The following is a 25366-nucleotide window of genomic DNA, read 5'->3' on the forward strand; positions in this document are numbered from 1 at the left end:
TACCCCATACAGTGAACAATATGCTGCAGTATAAATAAAAAAAAACAAAAGAAGTGCGGAGGTATTTGTGATAATGGGTCTAGAAGGAGCATCTAATTTCATGCTTTGTTTGTGGCTTATTCAAAGCACCGGAGCATCAAATTATGCAATCGCAATATGGCAAGCAATATGCGGCGTTCAAAGCCCACGTATCATTCTCCCATATGCTCCAGAATCGTAGTGGAATTGATGTAGTGTGGAATTCTAACGCTAAACAGAGAAGCCATTTTGTAGCTTTGATTTAATCGTGTTGAGTGTGTGTGTGTTTGCCTACTGTTAACGATAGTGGATTTTTATTATGTATTACAAATCTGAGACAAATTCTGGCTTCAGCTGACAGCTTGGTAGGAAACTGATAAATAAGATAACACTTTTTTTAGCATCAAGGCATAATAGTTTTTCCAAGACTGTCTGACATTTGTTTACATTAGCTATAAGAGCCAGTATCAGCGATCGAGAGAGTTTTAACTTGAAAATGCGATGTTTTTTAGTGCTATGTAGCTAATCATTGCTACATCATGGGTTAGCCAAACTGTATCTGTATGAAACATTTAACTTAAAACTTTGTAGAGACATAGCATTCGCATTCATGACATTGTTTCCTAAGGTTAGTGTCCAGCCATACGGGGCCGGGTTGCTGGGACTGCTGCCTATCTTAGCATAGTGTATTATTTTGGTATTATTTTGCATTTTTATTCAAAATAACACAACAATGTGAATATTTCTCATTTTCTAGTTCAGTTGCTCTCAACTGGTTTGACTTTGGGACCCGCCATTACCCTTAGATGGAAAGCGACAACCCGAATAAAAATGTAGTTGGTTGTAAATGATGCAAAATACTGTATTTTCCCCACAAATCATTATCGGATAACTATTGTGTAAGCCCTTTAAGCTGAAATTATGATTTAAAAACAACTCAATGACTGTCTTTTTAACAAATTCCAGTAGTTTCCCTTCACATTTTCACCTGCATTTTGAGAAATGTTTTCTGGGAAACCACTGAAAATAGTTTTGAGAAACACTGGTCTCGTCGAAACTAAACCAAAATTCCCTCCATAATTTAAAACTGAAATATGCCACTTTCACAAACTGCATCTTTGCCCTTTGAGGATGTTATCTATAGCTTCCTGTTGGCCCGCCTCTTTCCTTTTGTTTGGTCTGGAATGAGGTGCTGGAATGAGGTGGTGGAGGACATCCCATCACATATCGAGACATCAGCCTGAGAGCAGACAGGTGCTGCAGACCCCACTTTCATTAATTACCTCAGCAGCTCCGGTCTTCTGGACGGCCCCTCGCCGACCTTAAGAGACATGACGAATGGCCCCGCGAGGTCCCTCTCCTTCCTCTTTAATCTGGCCCCGAGTGAACCCGAGTGATGGTGCGCAGTACAGGCCAATCTGGATGAGGTGGATCGGCCGCCGCCAGCTGGTGGAGGGGTCAATTTAGGAGATCAAAGTCGCACTCCGCCCACCAAACATCTGAGCATTTACGCTAAAGTAGCTCATTCCCGCTCTGAATTCAGCTCGCTTCGTTTTTAGGATTAGCTCGGTGTGAAAAAAATATGAGAAAATTAGCACCTTAGCGATAATCAAATAGGTGAAAAGTTATGGCAAAGTTGCTGAATAGTCTGAAAGTCAGTGCTAGCATATACTTTGTAGCATTGCTTCAAAGTGTTAGCAGAATCATTATTAATGCTACCAAAACAAACATTTAGAATGTGTTTCTTCTTCTTGTGAACCCCATCATTTCTTGCTTCTTCTTTTTTTTCCAAATTTAGGTGTGATATCAAACAGCCTACTTATAGATGAAGTAAAGGTTAGCATGTGGTAGCTACACTTGGTTAGCATATCTTTTGGTTGCTTTTGGCTTAATGAAATCCAAAACTACACATTTTTTTAGTGTCTTAACTCCTACGTATCCTCACTGTTCAGCTAATCATAGCATGGAGTACACTTAGCGTATCTCTAAATAAAGTAAAATAATAAGCTTGTGTCTTTCACATGACCTGGACTAAACAGAAAAATAGCTTTTGTGTTAACATACATTAGCCTTTCCCTTTTTAATGTGACCTGGGGTGAACCGGAGCGATGCATCATAGACCGTTCTGGAGGAGGTGGGTCGGCCGTTGCCAGCTGGTGGAGGATCTATTAAGGAGATCAAAGCGGCGCTCCACCCACGACACATCCCGAGCGTTTACGCCAAAGCAGCTCATTCCCTCTGATAGCACTAGTTCAGTGAATGCGCTCCGTTTTCGTGATTAGCTCGGTATTTCCTCGGCGCATCTATTAGGCGGGTTTCTAAATGAGCCGTGTAAGAGGTCCAGCGTTGATAGAGGGGGAAACTGCTGAACTTGCTCTACACTTCTAACTACACACTTAGCACTTCTGCCCAAAATGTTGCAAGAACTAATGTAGTGTCTCACAAATGGAATATTTTCCCTCGTCTTGCTCGACTATTGAGTTATAGGCCAATGCATTATTGATATGTGAAAACTGCACGGCAACAGATATACTCCCACATTCTTAGTATTATACAAGTATTGAGTGTTCTGGATTGATTAAAGTAGACATATGATGCAAAATCTTCTCATTTGACCTTGCTGTTTTATAATCAAAGATCATGCTATCACTTTATTTACACTGCTCTGAGCAATCTTGTTATCTAAATTCTCTAATCTATTACACAACAGAATCCAGGAAATAGAGAGTAGAAGCAAAACTGTTCTCCACATTTTTAAAGTCCATAAGTCCTCATCAGACCGGTCCTGAACAGTCCTTTGCCTTCATCACGGCACCATTGAAATGTTGTCTTGCCCTTAGCTGGCAGTGAAAGGTCATAATCACTGTTTCATCATGTCATTCACACTGCTACCTGCTCCTGGTGACTTCAAAATTCTGACCAGCCAAGTCTCTCACTTCTTACTGCCTTTTCCTTGGATTAGTTGAACATTTAAAACGTCAATCAGTAATGATGTGCCCAGAAAATATTCATGAGCCACAACTATGCATGACACTTTAACCCGTTAACTCCCACCTGAACCGAGCACATTTTCTCCAGTTTGGCTTTACCCCAAATCCAAAAGCTTCTGGAAAAAAGTTGTGAAAATAGCAACAGAACTGAAAAAAAAAAGCAATGATGAAGATGTGACAAAAAAGTGAGAAAACTTTGACAAAAAAATGACCAAAAATGACAAAAAATGACCCAAAAAATAATGACAAAAAAGTGACGAAAAAAGGACAAAAAAAGTGACGAAAAAATGACAAAAAAATGACCAAAAAAATGACAAAAAATGACAAAAAATGACAAAAAAAATGACAAAAAATGACAAAAAAATGTGACAAAAAATGTGACAAAAAATGACAAAAAATGACAAAAAATGTGACAAAAAATGTGACAAAGAATGTGACAAAAAATGACAAAAAATGTGACAAAAATGTGACCAAAAAATGACCAAAAAAAGTCACAAAAATTGGTTGAAACCCCCCCAAAAAAAGATGGAAAAAAATGTGATGATGTGAGGAAAAAGATCCATTTAGATGAGTTTTGTAGTCTTAGCTTTCAAATGAGGTGTTACACTGGCCTACAGGATTTGGGTAAACTGGAGAAAATGCTCTCGGTTCAGGCGGGAGTTAAGAGGTTAAACTTAAAACAATTGGGAACTTGCAATAAATGGGCTCTCTCATGTACACGCTTACCATAATGTTGCAAACTTAAGTGTTCAATGGCAGTTTTTCCTCAAAACCTTGAAAGTTTGAACCGTCAATGCTGGAGAAAGGAATTCGGTGAGAAACACCCATCGTCAATCTCGCTGTTTTCATTCCTTCTCCCATAATAAATCCATCCAACCCGGCCTTGTTATGCTCGGTATTGACTTCGTGTTTTGACTAGCGCTGCACGAGCCGTCGTCAACAACAGGACTCTGAGATCAATTAGCGTCCCTGTTTGCCGGGGCGCAAGGGGAGCGGAACGCATAAGCGGCGAGATACGGGTGCGCTAGCTGATTAGCCCGGCTTATCAACAAGCAGAGTCTTAAGGAAAACAGAACGCGGGCTAACACGTGTAGCGCTAATGATGATACGCAGATGCTAAGATAACATATAGCACTCTCACGCTCCCATGCATGCCGATGAACGCAAAGAACGGGAGTTGTTTATCACCGCCATCGCCGGGCCTCGCGGGCTAACCTTTCGGGACCGCTACCGACTTTCAAGCTAAGGTCGCGCGGTTGATGAATGCAGCCCGCAAAATAAACACTTGTAAACACTCCCTCCCTTTAGAGATCCGCCGCTAACCGTGGCGCGTGTTGGGTTTAGCCACTTGAGCCATATAAATACACGCACGGCCCCGACAAGAAGCTAGCAAAGTGTCAATTTGGAAGAGAACAGGTTGTTTTTTGGCGGCTTCGGCTGTGGCCTGCCTGTGCAACCGCCTGCTTCCTCTTAACTCTCTACTCTACCCCCAGTACTCCATCCCATCCGAGCATCTTAATTAGCATGGTCTATTTATTTTATAGCCCGCAAATTGGCAGCCTTGCTCGAATGGTCGGAGTCTGGCGGGAGGCAGGAGAGTGATGGCAGGGAAGGGAGGGATATAGAAGCTGAGGGGAAGATTAGCTAACGGGATTGCGTATATCAACATTACGGCTAAAGGCAAACACGGCGTATAAGTGCATTAGCAACACGCCAGCCTAGGGTTATAGGTTTTATTGCTGTGTGTTATTGCATAATGGTTAATGGGAGAGCGCGCATTGATTGGCACATAATAAAATAAGCGTTTCAAGATGGTGGCTTGCATTGCGTAGTAATGAATACAGCGGTACTTGACCATAGACAGGTAGAAGCGGTTCATCAGTAACTTTTTTTCTTGGATTTTCATTATATTACTTCTACTTCATTTGGTTGCTCGTTCCTGTTCCTTTTTCAGTCTTCATTACGCATTAGTTACAATTTCAACCTAACTTTTGGTGTTTTTTCTTGCCAAATAATCTCTATTCAGCTTGTTGTGGCCTTGTTTTATTTTCTGCCCGTCTTTGTACCAACCAAACAATCAAAATGATATCTTCCCCTCCGATCTCAGAGTGTTTCATATCTCGCCACTTAAGCGAACACACGCAGCACATGTTTTCCTTTAGTAGCTTTGCTCAGAGCCACATCAAGGCTGGCTGCGGGCCCGTTGAAGAAGAAGAAGAAGAAGAAGAAGATGAGGAAGAAGGAGGGAGTAGGGAAGCAGGAGGAGATAGCGCCATTTTTTGTTGACATTAGCTACATAGTATGACGATAAATTAGCATAGTTATTGTGAAATCTTTGAAACCGAACTGCAATTAGTTGTAAATATAGGGGGATGGGGGTCCTTCTCCTGGAAAATCTAAACAAAATATTCCTCACTTCTTGTATTTTAGGTGTTTGTCAGGCCACAACTTTTTTTTTTACAGAGCCACTCAAGGTGACCAAAGTGCTTTTCATTCGAATCGACAATGCACATCAGAATAAAAGCGCAAGTAGAAAGTCAGATCTTTTGTATAAATTGACTTAATGGTCTCTGTGCCTCTCCCTCCCAGAATGACTCAGTGCCTTGGAATATTTGCGTCCTCGTTCTCCACGCTCCAGTGTTGTTGTGATGCGGGCCCTCTCGGTCCCTGACACACACCTGTAAAAACAGCCCTGCCGCAGCCTGTTAGCTCGGCGTTAGAGGTATGGGGGCCCGCATCGGAGGGGAAGGGGGGTGTAGGTAGCGGCACGGTGACGGCACGCCCCGATGCCAGAGGTCACATCTGGCACAGAGCCGCGCTGTCATCACAAAGTGCCTTCATGGAAACCTTAGACAACAAATCTCTTTTAAGGAGAGACCCCCGCCCAGCCATTAGCGCTGTGTGTCATCATACGGCCCTTTAAGGACCCTGTATTTCAATCTGGGTTTTGGAAACAAGACAATTCCACTGTGTTTACACATGTGGTTGTCACGATTTGTCATTTATTAGCTGACGATTGTACTAAAGTAGATAAAGCAAACTCTAAAAGTGACAAGAGGAAGAGTCACCAAGATGGAAAAACATCATTACTCTGGCTCCGAATCAAAAATGCGATACTCTTAAACCTAGGGTGCAAAAGATGGAGAAATATCAACAATAGTGAGGAGAGGGTTCAGTTTCTGGAGGTTGGAGCGGTGCCTCGGTCAATTGGATGGATTTAAATGGTACAAGTGCTGACTAATTGGTTAATTCAGTGAGCAAGTTAAAATCTGTCTTGGTTTCTTCGAAAAGTTTTCGTCCACTGGGCTCGGTTGTTTGAACGGAGGACGTTTCACCTGTCTTCAAAGAGGCTTCTTCTCACCCATAGGTCATTTAGGAACAAAGTTTATACAGGCAGCAGCCATTCAAACTGAACTCTTTTAATGACATTTTGATGCACAAATGCTGTATTTCTAACGACACAAGCGCAAAGATTTAATTTCTTTGCATGATTTGCAAGTGTTCTTTCTAGTAGAGGAATGAGAGGACATTTTAATACCCCCAGACTGAAACAGACGACTTTTGAGTAAGAATTCGACACAGCAGTAAAAATTGTTGCGCAATTTTAATCAATGTTTTCCAAGAAACAACTGAGAGCTCACAAACATTTTTCACAAATAGTTCTCAAACAAACCCATTAAGGAAATATTTGGCCACCACCAGATCAAACATGGCCTAACTGGGGTTAAACCGTATAATGGGTATTACGCAAGGACTAACACAAAAGAGGCCATACATGTGAATCAAAATGATAGAAAACAAATACTAGAAATATTGCTATCATCTCTGCGGTTTCCGAGGAAATCCTTTGGAGAGTCCAGCATATCTCTAGCGAATAATCCATATTTTATAGTTACGCACTGGACAGTTTCTTTTGGATGATCACTTAGAGGACATTCAAAACTGTCTATAGGAGGGGAACGCTTCATTGAACGCCCTGTTTCGTCTTTAAACCATAGACAAACTAATGACTGACGGCTTGCATGAGCATAGTACTGCCCTAAACACTTGTTGAATTGTACAAATACTGAAATGTTGTCACTTGCTGGGTGAACCCTGCACTTTTAGGGTCTATATTTGTGCCAACAGGTATGAATAAACTTAGGTTAGGTGTTGGGTTGGACGACATAAATGCTAGCAACGCTAACTGCTACGTCACTAGCAATGAGCTAAAGTGCCCGTCAGCTGTTTGGTCAACCCCCCTCTCCATCTGCCCCTACACGTTAATGTCTGAAAGAGTTAATTTTCCACCGCCGATTGACCCCTATGTTCGGAGAAGAAGGTTGACGGTCGTAATGGCCGCTAATGTAAAGTGCGCCTTTGCTAGGTTTGCACAAGTGGGCTAATGATCAGCCAGAGAACGACATGGAACATAAACATTGGTGATTTACTCAGCGGGCCAAAGGCAACACGTTTGTCGACCCGCTCGGCTCCCAGCGCTAATGCTTCAGCACAGCGACGGGGATAAATGGATGGAAAAATAAGCGCAAATAGCAAAAGGTTGTCACTTTTCACGCCTGTTCTTTGGCACAGTGTTGTTCTAATGATTAAGTCCACTGAGCGCTTTCGGCAAAGGCTGAAGGGGAGTCAATGAGTGCAAGCTATCAGTTTAGATCTGTTTAAGGCGAGACACTGGAGGTGAATAGGGCTGGAAAAAAATAAAATAAATAGTGACGTAAATAGGCTGTAAGATGAATGTATCGCTATATATTTCCATAATTTCCATTTGGGAAAACATTGGCAAAACTGCTCAGATTTTGAGGGGAAATGCCATGAATAGAGCCAAGTTTCAATGTAGGCCAATGTTTTGTTTTCAGGATACCAAGATTTTTTAGTGCAGCATTTTGATATGTTATTATCTTTGAATAGAGTCGTTACTACTGGAAAATAAATGCAAATTCAAATTATGTCTTGTTTTGGTGAGCCAGTAAATCAACACATACTTTGAGCAGAATGGGACAAAACCTCAAAACAAGTACAGTTTATTAGCACTACAGTTTAAGATATTAAAGAAATGAATGCCTGACTTAAAGTTACAGCAATCTGGACCCCAAAAAGATCTTAACAAGTTTGAAAATAGTGTGGAAAATCAATTTTAGCCCCCTCGGTGTATACTGTATGCACAGACATTTGTGGTAAAAATGAGGTGCTAAAAAACAAATAGCCTGCTACAAACTAGCTGTTGTAAACATTACCACTGTGAAAGTAGTAAAACTTGCTTGTAAAGTCATCCTCGTGAAGAAACAGGATGCTAGGAATGTCTTCTAGGCAAGTTACAAACTATTTTACCTACTTACCTTACTATTACTATTACGCCTGATTTTTTTTTTTACCAACAACAGAAGATCGAGCATCGTTTGTTATGCCCCAAACTCATTCCTAACTTCTTTTATGCACACGACTTTTGTACACAATAAATAGTTGATAAAAAGGCTGCTGGATGCACAAATTACTTTATTCCGCGACTAGAACAAGTCCTTTAACTTGTTCTCTCTCCGTTTATAGCTTAAAAACGGGAAAATCCCAGAAAGAACTTCAGTCCAACATCATACGTGACCTTTAGGATACATAACAACTCCCCAAATGCTTAACAAAAGACAGAAACGCACTGACTTGCCCTGTTTTAAACAAACTGTGGCGGCTAACAGCATGAGTCACCCCTGACGTTTGTTTACCGTCAGTGCATCCTAAGGCCCACGTACAAAAGAATCCATTACCGCCGGTCGTCCACGCCGCATGGTCGCGAGGTCGCAGAGAAAATGCTATGAGCGCAAGGTTGCCTCTTTCTCTCTCTCTCCAGTTATTTTTCCCTCCCCGGGCCGCCATCCCGCCGTAAATCCAGCTCGTTGTTTAAAAGCAGTGTTCGCCGGAGAGCGTCGGGTGCAACCGTGGTCAAGCTATTAATTTTATCACCGTGAAAAATGTGTGGGATTTGGTGAGAGTGGTTCATCCTGGAAGGTATTTTTTTGGTTATACATGTCTGCAACTACGAGGAAGAACTGCTGGAGTGAGAGCCACAAACTTTTGAATATGTTTAAGTGAATTTGGATCAATGAGATATAATTTTCACACATAGATTGGCCGCCACAGAGTCCTGATCTTAAGCTCATTGAGAATCTTAGGGATGTGCTGGAGAAGGCTTTGCGCAGTGGTCACACTCTCCTATCATCAATGCAGGATCTTGGTGGAAATGAATGCGACACTGGATCTTTGTGCTGTAAACGAAGCTCCAACCAAATACTACAGCGTTTATTGTATCTTTCAACCTTATTTCACGCATCACACAAAAAGGTTTAAGGAAATAGACTACTTTTCGCACTGTTCATGCCTGAACGAGCGCGACTGAGCCGTGTACTTTTTTCTTGAAAGCCCCAGTAAAACATCGATTTTTTTAAGTCTCGGAAGCGTTGTCTCACAGTCAGATAAGCGTCTAAAGCTGTGGTTTCTTCAAAGGGATCTCTCGATTCAAAGCATTGATCACGAGGCAGACACTCAAAACATCTAAACAATTGATAAACACTGTCATTTTTGCCAAAGTCCTGCGAGTTTAATACATTTTTGGGCTTTTCTTACCATTTTTACAACTCCTTTAGCTTCTCTCTGGCAGAGTAATTGAACCGTCACCTTCTATAATGCAGTCGGGAGGAGATGACAGCTAAAGTTAAGGGGGAAAAAAGAAAAACTTCACGGGTCTAGGCACAATGGCTTTATGCTGCGCCACACTAATGCTCGGATTTGACAGGTTTCCTTATGAAAGGCACCAATGCTAAAAACACAAATCTGTTCCGGTCAACTGCGGACCGGAGATAAGGTGCCAGGGGAGGCTGATGAAATGTCTGCGCCAACGTCCGCAGGAAAACTGACCTGAAATGCACTTTTGGGCCACCTCGGTAGACGCTATAGGACTTACTGGCACATGGGGTTTGGCGTCAAGCTTTTTCCCCTAAATTAGTCTGACAAGGGTGGATAGTGCCTGCTGTTTGGGACACAAATTCAGGAAGGGGGGGAAAGGCTGTGTATAGTACGCTGCACGGGTTTGGAAAGATAGAAAACATAGCCAGTTTTCCGACAAGTATTGTAATTATATTTGTGAATTTATTATGTTTGTTTCAGAAGGATTGTCTGGTTATGGCCATTTCTGACAACGGCACCTTCAATAGCCTTTCTCATCTCACTGTGAACCTCCTTAATATCACCACCACCTTCTCAAATAAGGAAGTTTCCACTCCCCACCCTGTACTTGTTAGAACCGAACGTAATTTGACGAGAGAAGACATTTCATAGTCATTGGAATAGATGGTTCGTCGTTCCCAAAGTCATTCTAGACCAGGGATCTCCTGCCAGTACCTCCCAGTCCTTGTTCCAAAGACTTCCTACATTCCTCGACGAGCCACATTGTGTTTTAATTTTCTTTCCTTCAAACACGTCGAACACAATCTGCAAACATTTATGTAAATATGGTATAATGGTATAAAGATGCCCCTGTTCTAGACTTTGGGAATGGGCGAAAAACAACATGAAATTAGCTGGACTGAAAGGAAGGGAAGATGGAATACGTCTTGAAGGTTGGTAAATAGTTGGCGGATTTCGCCTTTTGGGCATATTTTGGGTTGATGGAAAGACCACACAAGCAGAGGCTGCGCGCAACAACTCTCAGAAGCGCAATTTCGTCAAAAAGTTACTCACTGATGTTCATTACGACCCCTTTTTGCGCCTGGGGTTCAGCGACAAGCTTTTTTACCCCAAATTCGCCTGACATGTTTCAAACGCGGACTGCAATCCTCTCATCTGGCTTGATGGAGGTAAAAAAAAAAGAAGCTTTTTCTCTCCCCTGCCAGAATATGTCCATTTCAGGGGGAGGTAAACACGACGGGAAGCTGTGAAATTAATGTTGCCCGCCGTTCGGGAAAAAAAACCTCACTTAGCCGCTGCACTAAATGTCAACTCGCCTCAGTCTCCGAAACGCGCTGTGGCTTTCAAGCTTAAGGGAGAGGGAGAATATCCCCCCGGTGGCTTCATTCGCTCGGCTAGTGGACAGGCTCAAGTGGAGGGCCTGATGGTCTTGAATTAGGGGGCCCAGCAAGACGCCGTGCCGCTGCAGTAAAAAAAAAAAAAGGAAAAAAAAAGCAGTTTGCCACATTTATTTAAGCTACGGCGATGGAAGAAGCGGTGATGGTGGATTGTAGCGCGCCGGCTCTTTGCAGCGATAACTCCCCGCAATTTTGGCTTTTGGGATCGGCCCCATCTGTGCCCATCACGGCAGCTGTCAGACTCACATGAAAACCCCGAGCAAATTACCGCCACTAATGGTACCAAATAATTGCTGTGAATGACAGTGGTCGGCTATTTTTTCTCGTGAAGTCAGCCTCGCTTACAACTTTATCTGCTCTTTGTCAGAGAGTTTGAAAAGACCATAGGCATACCTAACTTTGGCTTTTCTTTCATTGCTGTTTTGAACCGGCCAGACTGTGGTTGATGGCATTGTGCAAAGAGCGTGTCGCGTAATTGAATTTATGAACCTCTTTGATAAATACGGGGCAACTATTGATAAGGTGATGGGTTAGAGTCTTGTACGCTATTTTGCAGATATGGGAGCGATGAGTTGGCAAGAATAAAGGAACCAGCTTTATAGATGGTGACAGCTCAATTTGTGGTGTCCATTTTTCAAAGTCAGCAAAGTTGGAGCCACAGGAACAATATAGTCTTATATATCACATATTTTTGAAACGGCCCAGCACAAAATATAAATGTTCCCTTGACCAAATGATGTGGTTTTCCGAGCTACCTTTTGGCACTTTCAAGCGGGACTATATGGTTTTTCGCCCATCCCTGATATAAAAGGTGCTTTTTTCGTCAGATTGAGACGTTCTCCAGGCCAGGTCCAGCTGACGGAAAAAACAGCTTCATCCTCCATCCAAGCTGTCAGGAAGCCGAACTCTCTCCCACCCTGTGCTTCCACCTGCCTTACAATGTGGTCACATATTGTAGAGAATTTGTTCCATTTGTAGCAATTTGAGAGTAACACAATTGAACTTCTTGGGATGTTTTCACGTGTTTGAATTGACGACAAAGCTTTAACTTTAACCGAAGGCCGCACTAGGATTCGTTGGCGTAATCATCGCAATAAAAGTGTCGTAATGTGTGAACAGGAGAAATGAGTTCCAGGAGCTTCAACTTTTGTCCAACATAGGTTAACCAAAGCTTGAATGTCATTTCATTTTTGATTGGGGCTTATCAGTTTGTTGTGTGAATGCAACAACCTTTGGAAAACAGTCTTTGTCATTCTTCGGAAATTTCAATACCCAACCAACGACACTCACTCAGCGTTGCTTTACCTGCCTCTCCAGCCCGATAATGTTTTCCATTCCATCAGACGTCACTCATCCTCCCGCCATAACACCGTCCTCGAAAGCCTCGCCGAAGTGGCTCGTTGCGTTGTACGTGTTAGCGCTCCTCATCAGCTCAAAGGCACCTCTCGCGGGAGCCGTGAATAAATATTTGGACCTCTCCCTCGCGTAAAACGCCAGCTTAAGTGTTCGCTCGCACGCCCGTCGATGTATCTTCTCCCATCGCCTCAGCTCTCGCAATCTCACTCGAGCACCTCTCAAGCGCCGCGCACATGACGATTTTTCAGCCGCGAATCAAGCTGTTTACCCGTGATTGCGCCCGCCGTTAATGCGCTTTCACGCGGCCCAGATGTTCCAGGACGTACAGATCGCGTTAGATGAGGAGCTGGGGGGGGTGTGATGCTTGCATTTAAAATGGAATTAATGGGGGGAGAGAGAGCCCAGATGTGGTGAGGAAAGAGCCATGGTGGTGGTCTCCGATGCGTGCATACTTGGGTGAATAGAACATGTGGGAGGTAGGCGCTTCTTGTACAAAGGAAATCTCTTAAACAGTGTCTTAATAGGCCCAGCCCCTGCTTCCTTTTTACGCTCTGTAAATTGACTCGATGCTGTAAAAGTGAGTTTGCCTTACCAAAGCTAGACTCATAAAACTCATGTAAACGTGTTAGAAAGGTCACAGAAGCTAGACGAGCACATCTTGGAAGGATACAAGAATGTTGAAATGGTACTTGGTATGGTCTTATTAGAACCAAAGAAACATCTCCCTGAGGTAATCTCCTGAGGTCTGGGGATTCGTAAGTGGAATTTATATTTGCCAAACTCTTAAGAGGAGACACTACAGGCAAAACTCCTTTCATAACATATTCCGTAACACATCAGCTTTCACCTTGGAATCGCCCAATAATAATACCTCCTAAATCCAATTTTCTCAAAAGGCACATCTCCACAAAAGGAACAATCCCAGACTTACTACTTTACAAAGTATTTTCCCCCGATGTGTTCAAACCCCAAAAACATGTCAGTACAGCAAAGTTTCATAGGGATATCTCTAAATGCATTTATTGTAGGTGTTTTGCAGTTATTTTTTCCTATTCCCCTGCAGTGTCTCACATTAAAATACTAAGGCAATTAATGTTCCCAAATATAATTAAAGTGTGCACTCTGAACTGAATGTTGGTGTTAAAACTAACACTGCATGACTAATTATGCGCATTAGATATGTCTCTGGATATGACTCTATGCACCACACAGCACTTGCTTCATTCCTACCATAACCTCCCTCTGATCTTATCTCATTATCTCATTCTTCTAGGCCCCGAGTGTTCGCGGAACTTCACGTCCAACAGCGGGGTGATCAAGTCGCCCGGTTACCCCGAGAAGTACCCCAACAACCTGGACTGCACCTTCATGATCTTCGCCCCCAAGATGTCCGAGATCATCCTGGAGTTCGAGAGCTTCGAGCTGGAGCCAGACCCCACGCCCCCTAGTGGCGTGTTCTGTCGCTACGACCGGCTGGAGATCTGGGACGGCTTTTCGGGAGGTGAGGAATTTGGAATAGTTTGATCCTGACGCACGCTTGGTGGTCCCGTCTGCGAGATTGTATCCATATTATGATCGCTGTTCTTAGTGACCGATGGTGCGTTGTAGATAGCTTTGATGTGATTCTTGGAGGTCTTAACTCTTGGTTGGAAGACTTAGCAGGGACAGGATTGCTGGTTCACACTGTAGTCGCGTGTCTGGACAAGCCTCTTTGCCAACATTCCCCACCGAGGAAGGGCACCTGGCACAAAACCAAACCAAGTTACCATGTGATTGCTTCACTGTGGCAACTATGACCAAACCGTTTTTCACAGTTTTCCTGCCATGAGAGTCGCCATGAGGAAGTTGAACTTAAGCTGCTCAAACTCATTTCAAGCTCTCACAATACCCCACACACATTGTAATTGTTCATGAGGATTAAATAAGTGCCCGTTTTAGGCCCGTGTCTGACAGTGAAGTGAATTAGGGTGGATTTTTATGTTCGTATTAGCTACTGATAAAAATGTGCTGCATTTGTATAGTCTGTTGTTTAGCATTCTAAAGGCCTATACTATTATGTAAAGGAAAAATGATTTTGTCTTTGAGGAAATGTTTGGTCTTGTACGGAGAGATCATGGACCCAGTGACTGATATTAATGATCATTTTTCTAATCCATACATTTTCTTTTTTAGCCCCCTAGTGGCTGGAGTGAGCATTCTGGTTATTTCTTTAAAAAATTCACAACTCCACACAAGAATGGGCTAGAGACTGACTTTTTTTTTTTTTACATACTCAGAAATTCATGCTCTGCAAGGGGCCGGATTAAATCATCTCGCGGGCTGGATCTGGCCCGCAGACCTTGCATTTGACTCGGGTTATTCGGCAAGACAAGTGCTTTTTGGTCCATACACCATACAGCATAGGGCTCATCACGAACATACACATCCTCCTCAGTATAGGGTAAGCAGGAGTGGGGGAATGTCTGGGGCGTAGCACCTCTGGACTTCAGCTAACTCCTGTCTCTTTTTTAAACACACCACCTATTTTAGGGCATATCACAGTCAATCACAAATGTAGGACAAGCAGGTGCTGGGCAGCTGTGAGAGGGTGAACATCTTTTGACAGATGCCCACTCAAACCTTGTTTTTTAATGCAATACACAGCATAGGGCTCATCACATATACATTCATACATCCTCTTCTTCCTTTTGTGTGTGTGCTGTGTGTGTGCTGTGTGTGCCCGTGCATGCCTGCCTGTGTGCGTGTGTGGGTGTGCGTTGTGTGGTCTGGTGGCCTTGTCGTTGTTTCCATTGCCACTGTTGTCACCATTGCATCACTGTTGTTTTAGCAAACAATCATTAATAATAATAGTAATAATAATGATAAAAATAAAAAAATAAAAAGTTAAAATCGAAAGTTGATTACATCTGGTTTTTGCGTGTGTATATGTATGTATATGTGTGTATTGTGTGTATATGTGTGTATATGTGTGTAAATGTATGTATATGTGTGTATATGTGTATGTGTATGTATGTGTATATGTAATTGTTGTTTTTTTGTTGTTGCTGTTTTTTACATCGGTTAGGCCATCTAGTTTGTAAGTTTTTCTTCAAGAATGGGGTTGGAGTTTATAAGATTTTTTTTCTTCATCCAACTCCTGTTCTTCTTTTCATGGAATGTATTGTTTGTTTGTTTTTTGTTGGATTGTTGCTTTATTTTAGGTTGCATTACCTTGAAAAAAGAATAAATAAAATGAAATGAAATGAATGGTCTTGTACAGAGAGATCATGGACCCAGTGACTGATATTAATGATAACTTTTCTAATCCATACATTTTCTTTTTAGCTACGACTTGTGGAAGTGTACTGCTGTTAATAGCAAAAACTGGCTCCTGCAACCCAGCAATATAAATCAAATTGTAATTTTTTCGTTAACTTGCTTCCATTTGTCCTCAGCTTGGCCCGTAAGCGTCGGCTAAAACCCCAGGGTCAGGCGAGCGGCACAAAATGAGCAAGCTGTCCCCGAAAGTGCACCAGAGTTCACTTTAACTGGACCAAGTTTGTACAGCAAGAAAATAAATCGTCGAGGAAACTACTTCTGTAAAAAAAAAAAAAAAGTTGACTTACTTTCAAAGCCACCGAATTAAATCATGTCCTATCGCTTCCAGTGCTATCGTTGCAAAGTTTCTCTGCAATATCACCAGCACTCACGCTATATTTACTCTCCAGGGTTGTCCAATCTCTGAACGCCTGACAGCTCTATGACAAAGTGTCTTAATCCAATGTTTAGAATTACAACACACCTTTTTTTTTTTTCCATTCTCTCTCTCTCTCTCCCCGGACATTCTGCTAACACTCATGTAAAGCGATATCCGAGGTCTGAAAGGACGTGCAGGGAGAGGGGGGGGAGGGGGGGACAGATCAGCGGCCCCATTGTAAGAAGGAGAGGAGATTTTAGTCAGCGCTTCGCCTTGGCAGAGCTCCAGGAGTCTTTCGTCACTGGCACAATGCTCGGTCATCGCTCAATGCCAGGCGGGCGGCTGACTGTACTCGCTCCGCCACCCTCCCTCTCCCGTCCCACAGTGCCTTTGTGTCGCTGGCGGATTTGTAAGCCGTTTTGGGGTCTACTCCGGGTCAGTGATACGAATTGGCTCTTAAGGGAGTTGTCAAAAAACGGATCGCTTCATATTGACTTAACTTGTTCAAGATGTTGCACCATATACGACAAGTGTATTATTAAATCCTGGAGTCTATACAGTATCACAGGAAATGATGCTTTAAAATTTTGAAAAAGGAGCATTATTGATGTCGCATAGCATTTTGTTGGCCCTAGTATTAGCAGTACTTTTCGATATAGTGGGTATATACTACTGTAGTCAGAGCCGCCCTGGGCCAGACTGACCATTTACCACATGGCTGTAATATGCTGCTTATATCCTCTTATTATGTCAGTTCCCTCAAATTTAAGCTGCCCTCTAGTGGCTGGAGTGGCATTCTGGTTATTTCTTTAAAAATTCATAACTCCGCAAAAGAATTGGCTAGAGACTGACTTTTTTTTTACATACTCAGATATTCATACTCTGCAAGGGGCCGGATTAAATCATCTCGCGGGCTGGATCTGGCCCGCAGACCTTGTGTTTGACTCGTGTGACTTAGGGGGTCATCCGTCAAGACAAGCGCTAGATATCGAGTGCAAGCTAGCTATTTTGTGGACATGTGGCACCTATTTTACCATTTGAAATTGCCGTTATTCCAGTATTAGGACCCTAAGTCTGATATGTGAAATTGAGAACGGCACCACGTACACTAAAAATGCACAAATGACTCCACTTTTCCACTTGCTAATCGTTTGGCTCATGAGCAAATGCTATGGAAATGACCCCCGACTGTCATGTAGTTGAGGAACTGTATGAGCTCTCAGTCACCCAGGCATGTTATTTACCAAAGCCTTTCAAAAGCTAGTCACGTTAGCCTTCCACGTCATCAAATTATTCTTGCAATATTAGGTGACGCATTATCCATATCGCAAGAAGCCACGATACATCGCAAAACCAGCAACACCAGTGACTTCAAAATGTGCAACAGTTCAGTTTTAGTCCTGATTACAGTCACGTTGTTATTGCACATGTTGTTATTGTACCTTCTGCTGATTTTGCATGTCTCACTTCGGAAATAATAAAGCATTCTTGATGAGAGAAGAGACATCTTCAACTCAAAACTAGTCCAGCTGAAAACAATGAAACAATGTGGAAAAAGCAGACAAAAGCTGGCCACCCGTCCTCTCCCCGTGTCTCTGCCGGATTTGTAACAGAATATAGCACAGGGAGCTAATGTAGGCCAGTGATGCACGCTGGGTCTCAGGGGGGATGTCCAAATCTGGTCTTGATGACTCGCAAGGCCTTCAGGTTCATCTCAATCAAGCCCTGACTCACATAATAAGCTGTTCGCATTACATTAAATTATTAGCAGTAGTAGTTAATATCTGAATGTATTGACTTTCTACAAGGAATTTGCTATTTTGACACCACACATGACACACAAACAAAAGCTATTTAAATGTATGACAGAGATGGGGGAGCAGATACATGTTTCCATAACGATACATCCTATAACCCTCACAAATCCCCAACAATCCTACACGCGCTCCTGCTATGGAATATTAATGTCCACGGCCCTGTCAAAAAAAAAAAAAAAAAACCTGCATTCATTGCTTATACATGAGGCTCACCCAGGGGTTGGACTGGGCTGCCAGAATAACATCTGCAGGTGAGGAATATCGAAAGCAGCGCGTTTCTCACACTCTTCTCTCAACCTGTGTGTTAAAGAGGAGAATAAAAAAATGTTAGCATGCATCACCAGAAGCAGCAGAGTTTGATCCACCAAACTCACTTTTATTGGACAAACTCTCACAGTCAAATACCCGAGAACACAGGAGCAGGATGCATTGCCAGTGGCAGGGGTATCGAACCATCGACCTCTTGGCGAGTGGGCGAGCTCGCACATTCATAGAGCTCCATTATAGTAAGACAGTGGAGGCAACAACAGTATCAAGATCAAATCCAGGGGTGTCAGTGGCTCAGATAGTGGGGTCGTCTCTTAACTGTAAGGTTGGCAGTTAGAATTCAGGCTCCCACAGGCACAGACTGCAGTTGTGTCCTTGGGCAAGGCGCTTAGCCAACCTCGCCTGTGGGAATGTTGTCAAGTGAAAAAGTCATCTTGGAATGAGTAAAACTCTCTCGAAATAAGCTCTTTGGGCAGCCGTGGTTGTTGTAAATGTGCTATAGAAATAAAGTTGACCTTAAAAACACATTTAATTGCTTGAAATTAGATAAAATAGGAATCTCTATTTTACTTGAAATGTTTTCTCTTAATTTAAAGGGACTATACAGAGTTTAAAAATGTTAAAATTGTGTATTTTCCTCCCCTTACATGTTCCAGCCATGTCCTAATGTGTAGAACGAGCCCAGACCTTTTCACCAGAACTGCCTCTAAAATCCTGCACTGTCACTCAAAAAGGTGTTACTTCGGGTCCGAATTGCCGTCATGCACGAGTTTAACATAGGAGGTGCAGTTACACGTATGACCTGAGGTGGCAGTAGTGAGTATAAAATGGCTAACTTGCATCTGGCCCCTTTAATGCAGTACTAAGTAACGTGTTTACCTTAATAAATCCTTTCCGTAGTCCCTGTGGGGGTAATACAAGTGTTTATGGGATGATTGGAGGGTCTTTCATCTCCCCCTGGTGTCTCTGGACAGAAAACCGTGTTTGCAACTTGACTGCCACCGGTCCGGAGCCACCAATACACACTAATGGGATCACGAAGAAGAAGCTAACATGCTAACGGGCAAAGCTAACTGCAGGCTAGCGTTACTTTAAACAGTATTTACAGCCAAGTTTGAGTGAAAAAAAGTATTTCCATTGTATAATTGGATGCACAGTAACCCTCTCTCCCTTCGCCTTTCCTGTCAGCGTAGTATTTCCTCTCCAAGACAATTAATAAGTTAAAAAATCGTAACTTGCTACTACACCTGCAGTTGCGCTTATGGCCTCTAGGGGGAAGAGTTACTTAGTACTGCTTGTGTAAAAAAAAACTTGAAATGAGTTGCTCAAATCAAGGACAATTTAACTTATTTCAAGCTGAGTTTTGCAGTGTGGAGAGGGGAATGGCACACATTGGCCGCCTCGCTTCCGTCATTCTACCTCAAGGCAGCTGTGGCAACATTAGTCGCTCATCATCATCACGGAGTTCTGAGTAAAACGCGTCTTTGAGTGGCGAGCTTTGGCTGAGAGGGACACTTGCACTTCCATTCATATCCCAGTGTGTGCAAAGTGGAAGAAAGGAAACAAAAATGCTGGGGGAACTGAACCAGCAACCTTTCTCGGCCAACCCTTTACCCGCCCACACTAAGCACTCGCTGCGCCGCTCTCGTACATTAAGTCTCCGTAAAATATCATTTTGCAAAGCTGTTCAAAATCCAAAAGGGGGTTAGCGAGGGAGAGCGCTTCAAAAGAGCCGCCCCCTTCCGCAGCTCCAGACAAGTCTTTGAACTCAGCCCGCGATTTCACCTCTCGATGCCGGCGCTTTCTCTCCTGGCTATTCCAACCGAGATGAAAGGGCCCCGCTTCCCCCCGTCAGCCGCGCAAAATTGACAGAATTTTTATCTAGCGCCGCGCTTTGGAGCCGCGCCGCATCAGTGTTCACCTCGCTGGCATTCCCAATGATAAGGTTGAAGTGTAAATCAGCTCGCTCTTTCATGCCGGTTTACCCGGAGTTCAATATTCTCACACAGGATTGGCAAGGGTTTGACCTCCGACTTTACAAAGTGCTCCAAGGACTCATTTGGTTGGTCGTGATCTCCTTCCAAAAGAAAAGGAGGGACAAGATTAATTTTTGGAGATCTGACAAGTGATTAAAGTGCAAAATCTGCCAGCGCTTTCTGCTGTATCCGATCCAGCTTTATTTCGGTAGCACATTTCTTCAACACTAGAACAGGTACATTTTCGAATATTTCATAACAACAACATGTCCCCTGTAAAATCCATACTCTTCTACCAGCGGGACTATTTCCATCAGTACATTTCGAAGGGGGGCAAGACGTGACTTGGCGGGAGTGACTTCGCACCTATCTCGTGTTTTCATGGGTGACAGACCAGCGTAAAAAAAGTAAATATAATTCGTCCCCGGGAACGGCCCGTGGATCGATGGGGCGGTGCATTAGCCGGGGGGTCTGCGGGCGTTGTTACCCAGAGGTGGGATATGTCCAGGGACCGTCGCGCCAACGCTTTTAAACCAAACCCAACTGCACCAACGCAGTCAGAAAGGAAAGGTTGTTAAAGTTTCATAGAGCTGACGCGCATTATTCAGGCAGGGGATGGCGTTTCCTCCCCGCTACAGCAAATGGACAAATGCGGGCAATGAATTTTAATGCTGGATCTTATTACGCCGCCATCTTTTCTACAGTAACAAGATGCGGCCACGGCTGTGCATTGGCTGAAGGTAAACATGGAGTTGGTTACAAAGGGAAGGGTTTAGTTCATTCTATCACTGTGTCCATCTCATAATTAGATATGGTCAACCTTTGTGGTCAAATCTTTTGGCGAAAAAGGGTTTCGATGGGTCTACACCTGTTAAAGTCAATGCCCTTTTTGATCGATTACATTCAGCGCAACCATCTTTATGTAGATCTCCCCATACATAGCACCCTGGTTTCCTTGGGGTTCCCTTGGGAGCCCGCGATCCGGCCTCATGCCTCTTCTGTTGAGATGCATGGGGCTTGACTCTGCACGTCGGGATGACAGCCAGGCCGGCGCTGTCACTCTCCACTGGTCACAGCGCTCTTAATCACAGATAAGCTTCAGGTCCGCGCATGCCGAACGGAGCTTCACGGATCGCAGCGCGCGTCACCGGGATAGGCCGGGGTCACCGCGTTCGCCCAATGCGTAATTCCCACGTCCGCCTTCACACTGGACTCGCCGCGAAGGATGGGGGAGTTTCGAAATCACATACTGCACCGTGGAAATGCTTTGGATGCTTTGGATCATTTTTTTGTTGGGTATTCAACTCATTTTTGTAACTTTTTTGTCATTTTTTTTTGGTAATTTTTTCTCACATTTTTGTCTTTTTTTTTGGGGGGGTCAAATTTTTGTAATTTTTTTGTCCATTTTTCATCAATGTTTTCTCACTTTTTTGTCACATTTCCATCATTGTTTTCGTCTCAGTTGTGTTGCTTTTTCACACCTTTTTTCCAGAAGCTTTTGGACTGGGGTAAAGCCAAACTGGAGAAAATGTGCTCGGTTAAGGGGTTAAAACATTAGCAACATAAGAAAAGCGAGCGTTCCATATTCCAAGGATAGAACTCTCGCTCACACATTGGTACAATATGGAACCGGATGTGGAAACTCTACAGTCCAGCAGTGGAAGAGGAATTGTTCCACATCAGAAAGCGTGGGATGTTGTTTGGTGAAGAAAGATCCAAGGCCATCTGAATGTTGGTTGTCTTAAAACTTGCTGTTCCTGTTGCAATGCATTTTAGACCAGTGGTTCTCATTTGGTTGGTTTGAAAATACAATTGCCGGCCGGTCCATTTGCCAAAAATGACTGCTGGGAAATTGTTAATATTCATCAACCACCACTGCTCTAAAGTGTTGGAGTGTTGAAGGCCATGATCATTTTGTTAAACCCTTTATACCCCCTCCATCCTTGGCGTACCGCTTCCCAGACCGTGCGCCATTCTTTCTTCTTTTACTACCCATTGTTTTGACCACTTTGCCTACCTCCAATCTCCACCGAAAAAAACGACTCCTCGTCGAGTCACTAAAACTCAGAACGTCCCTTAGGAATTTACGATCGGCAAACAGACTTGGACCGTGCCTTTTCCTTTCCGCCGCGGACGGATCGCCCGGCCTTGGAATGTGAATACGGGGGTCTTTCTCTTTCTCACGCTTTATTACACGGCTGCGGTTGAAAAACAAGGACCATGCCACACCGACTCTCCACTTTTCACGCCTCCACGGGGGGGGAGGAAGGGAGCGGGAGGGGGGTCAACCGTGATGTGACACTAGGGCGGTAAACAAACACACGCTCTGAGCTAACCTTCACCCGCGCTTGTTGTGTGGGGTCCTGTTGTGGTAGTGCGTGCCTGTTTTGCTAGTTTTGAGGTCAGTCTTTGGAATTGCAAGGAACCAGAACAGATAGCTTTTGATGTTTGTGGAAGTTAGGAGTTCTAGGAGTTCAAAGTTCAGGCACCTTTTTGCTCATCAGATCTGATTTGGTTTCAACGGTGATATCTAAACAAATGTGAGCTTGAAATGATTTGCCTTTATTCCCCAAAATGTTCAGCTCATCACTTTTTTCTTTCTTTCTTTCTTGTTCTTCCACAGTGGGCCCGTACATCGGCAGATACTGTGGGCAAAACACCCCGGGCAGAATCATCTCCTACACTGGCATCCTGGCTTTGACAATCAACACTGACAGCGCCATCGCTAAGGAGGGCTTCTCGGCCAACTTCACTGTCCTAGAACGCACTGTTCCCGAGGGTGAGTCCCGCTGTCCAAACAAAGTGACCACACAATGACCACAGTCCAGTTAAGGAAGAGAACATTATCTACTCGAGAGGAAATGATATCTCACCGTACTGAAAAAAAAAAGGCTCAAAGGTTAAAGCTTTTAGCATTGAGGATGTCCCGCCTCCCACCTTAAGAGGCTTTGTCAGCAACTACAAGTCTTTTAGCTGCAGACTGTTTTGTTGTTTATTGACTGTACAATGGAGCAGATTTCCCAAACATTACTTTCCGATTCCAGACATGTGCGTAATTGAAATTAGCAGCGTTAAGTATTAGAGCCAAAGCCATATTCCTCTTTTGCAAAGGTTCCCAAACTGTGGTATGCGTACCCCCGGGGACATGCAAAGAAATTCTGGAGAAAAAAAAAAAAGGTTTATCATAATCTGATCGATATTGACCCGTTAAACCCGTGCGGTGGCTTTTAAATTTCGGAGCTGATGTACAGTTGCTCGTGCAAAGATGATAATGTCCTGCGTATACATAATCATAATCTTTAAAGCAGTACTAAGTAACGTGTTTACCTTAATAAATCCTTTCCGTAGTCCCTGTGGGGGTAATACAAGTGTTAATGGGATGATTGGAGGGTCTTTCATCTCCCCCTGGTGTCTCTGGACAGAAAACCATGTTTGCACCAATACACATTAATAAAATCACGAAGAAGAAGCTAACAGGCTAATGGGCAAAGCTAACTGCGGGCTAGCGTCACTTTAAACAGTATTTACAGCCAAGTTTGAGTGAAAAAAAATATTTCCATTGTATAATTGGATGCACAGTAACCCTCTCTCCCTTCGCCTTCCCTGTCGGCGTCGTATTTACTCTCCAAGACAATTAATAAGTTAAAAAATCGTAACTTGCTACTACACCTGCAGTTGCGCTTATGGCCTCTAAGGGGAAGAGTTACTTAGTACTGCTTTAACTATGGCTTAAACCAGCGCATTTGAATTTGCACCGGTGGTTTAACAGCACGACTAAGGGGGGCGGGGCCAGAGTGCAGAGTCTGATGTTCAGAGTGAGTGACAAAGGCAGCAGAGTCCTGGTCCACTGGGACAAAGCAAAACACTCAGCTTTACCCATTCACACGAACAGCCTGGTTTTCAAAAATAATCAAAAAGTGGCATTTTCATTATCATTTTTTGTGTTCACACATTCTTAATAGCCTTAATCACCCAGACGAGCAAAAAAATAATGAAAGTGGAAAACCTGCTTGGGTTCACTGTAATAATGGAGGAAATAAATATATAATTACATCCCAGTGTTCAATCGCGTGAAAGAAGGGGGTCCACGCCTCGTCACCCAAAGCTTCAGGGGGTACACGGCTGCAAAAAGTTTGGGAACCACTGCTCTGTTGTGTACATATTTGTTATTTAGCCACATTTACAGTAGTGATTATCTAATATAATTATTTACAGCCGAGACTGCAGAGAGATTAAATGAAATGAGAACTCTCAGCGGGGAACTATTTAGAAACTTTACACGGGGCCCTTCAGGAAGAATTAAAAGGCCAATAAACAGAACGCAGAAAGTAAGAAGCAGATGTTGTCTGCATCTACAGCCGGTATTGTTTTGATTATGACAAATTGTCTTGTTAAACAGAGCTGAGGAGTTTTCAAATAAACACCTCCTGCCTCTTCGCTCTGAGTAATCGGAGAAATATAATCCACCCACTGAAAAAGATGAACGTACATAGTTACAGCATAATGACTTTCTTTTTATTTCACTTGTTTTTAGCGCAATTTTAAACTTTTGTTATTTCAATTGCATGAAAACAAAACAAAAATGCAGTGCTTATTTTGCCTTGAAGCAGCAAAAGATAGACTTGGACAAACAATATCGATCCACCGGGGAAAGTGCTTGGTCACAGCAGCTCCATAATACAACAACTACAAAGAGAGAGAAAGAGAAACTTGATGAGGAATACAATATGAACAAATTAAGTAAGCAGTTTATTGAAAAAAAAGAAGAAAACAACATCTTGCTTGGTCGCTTCGGACGCCCCAGCCTGTTCTTTGAGCCCCGAGTGTACTGTGAAAAATATAACTGCATACAACTGACACGAAAAAAACAGGGTTATCGGCCATTTTAATGCCCTAATGCTGATTATTATTGACTCACACAAAACAAAGCTATGCATTTGTTAGTTCTAAAGATTCATGAACATCATATTAAACAGAGGAATGAAGGAAACAAAGGATTTTTCAAACAAAATTGGGCAATGTCTGAGCAAAAATATGTGTAAATCCAGGCGTAAATTCCAGCTGTTTTGCAACATTATTATAGTATTTAGTATGGAACAAACTAGGGCTGTGCAATTAATCGAAATTCGATTATGATTTCGATTACAACAGTAAACGATTACAAAATTAGCATAATCGCAAAAAAATCGATTATAAT

The 25366-nt window shown here is 43.1% G+C and overlaps 1 protein-coding gene across 2 annotated transcripts in view; it reads left to right on the forward strand.

The window, feature by feature from the left end:
- Nucleotides 1-25366, forward strand: part of nrp1a (neuropilin 1a) — a 117638-nt gene that overhangs the window by 34554 nt on the left and 57718 nt on the right. For both annotated transcript variants that reach the window (XM_079575918.1, XM_079575919.1), the window contains exons 4-5: nucleotides 13707-13934; nucleotides 22793-22948. In XM_079575918.1, the coding sequence (XP_079432044.1) occupies nucleotides 13707-13934; nucleotides 22793-22948 (384 nt within the window). The remainder of the gene's footprint in view (nucleotides 1-13706; nucleotides 13935-22792; nucleotides 22949-25366) is intronic.

The sequence above is a fragment of the Gobius niger genome (assembly GCF_951799975.1).
Source record: "Gobius niger genome assembly, chromosome: 18".
In the NCBI taxonomy this organism is placed as follows: Eukaryota; Metazoa; Chordata; class Actinopteri; order Gobiiformes; family Gobiidae; genus Gobius; species Gobius niger.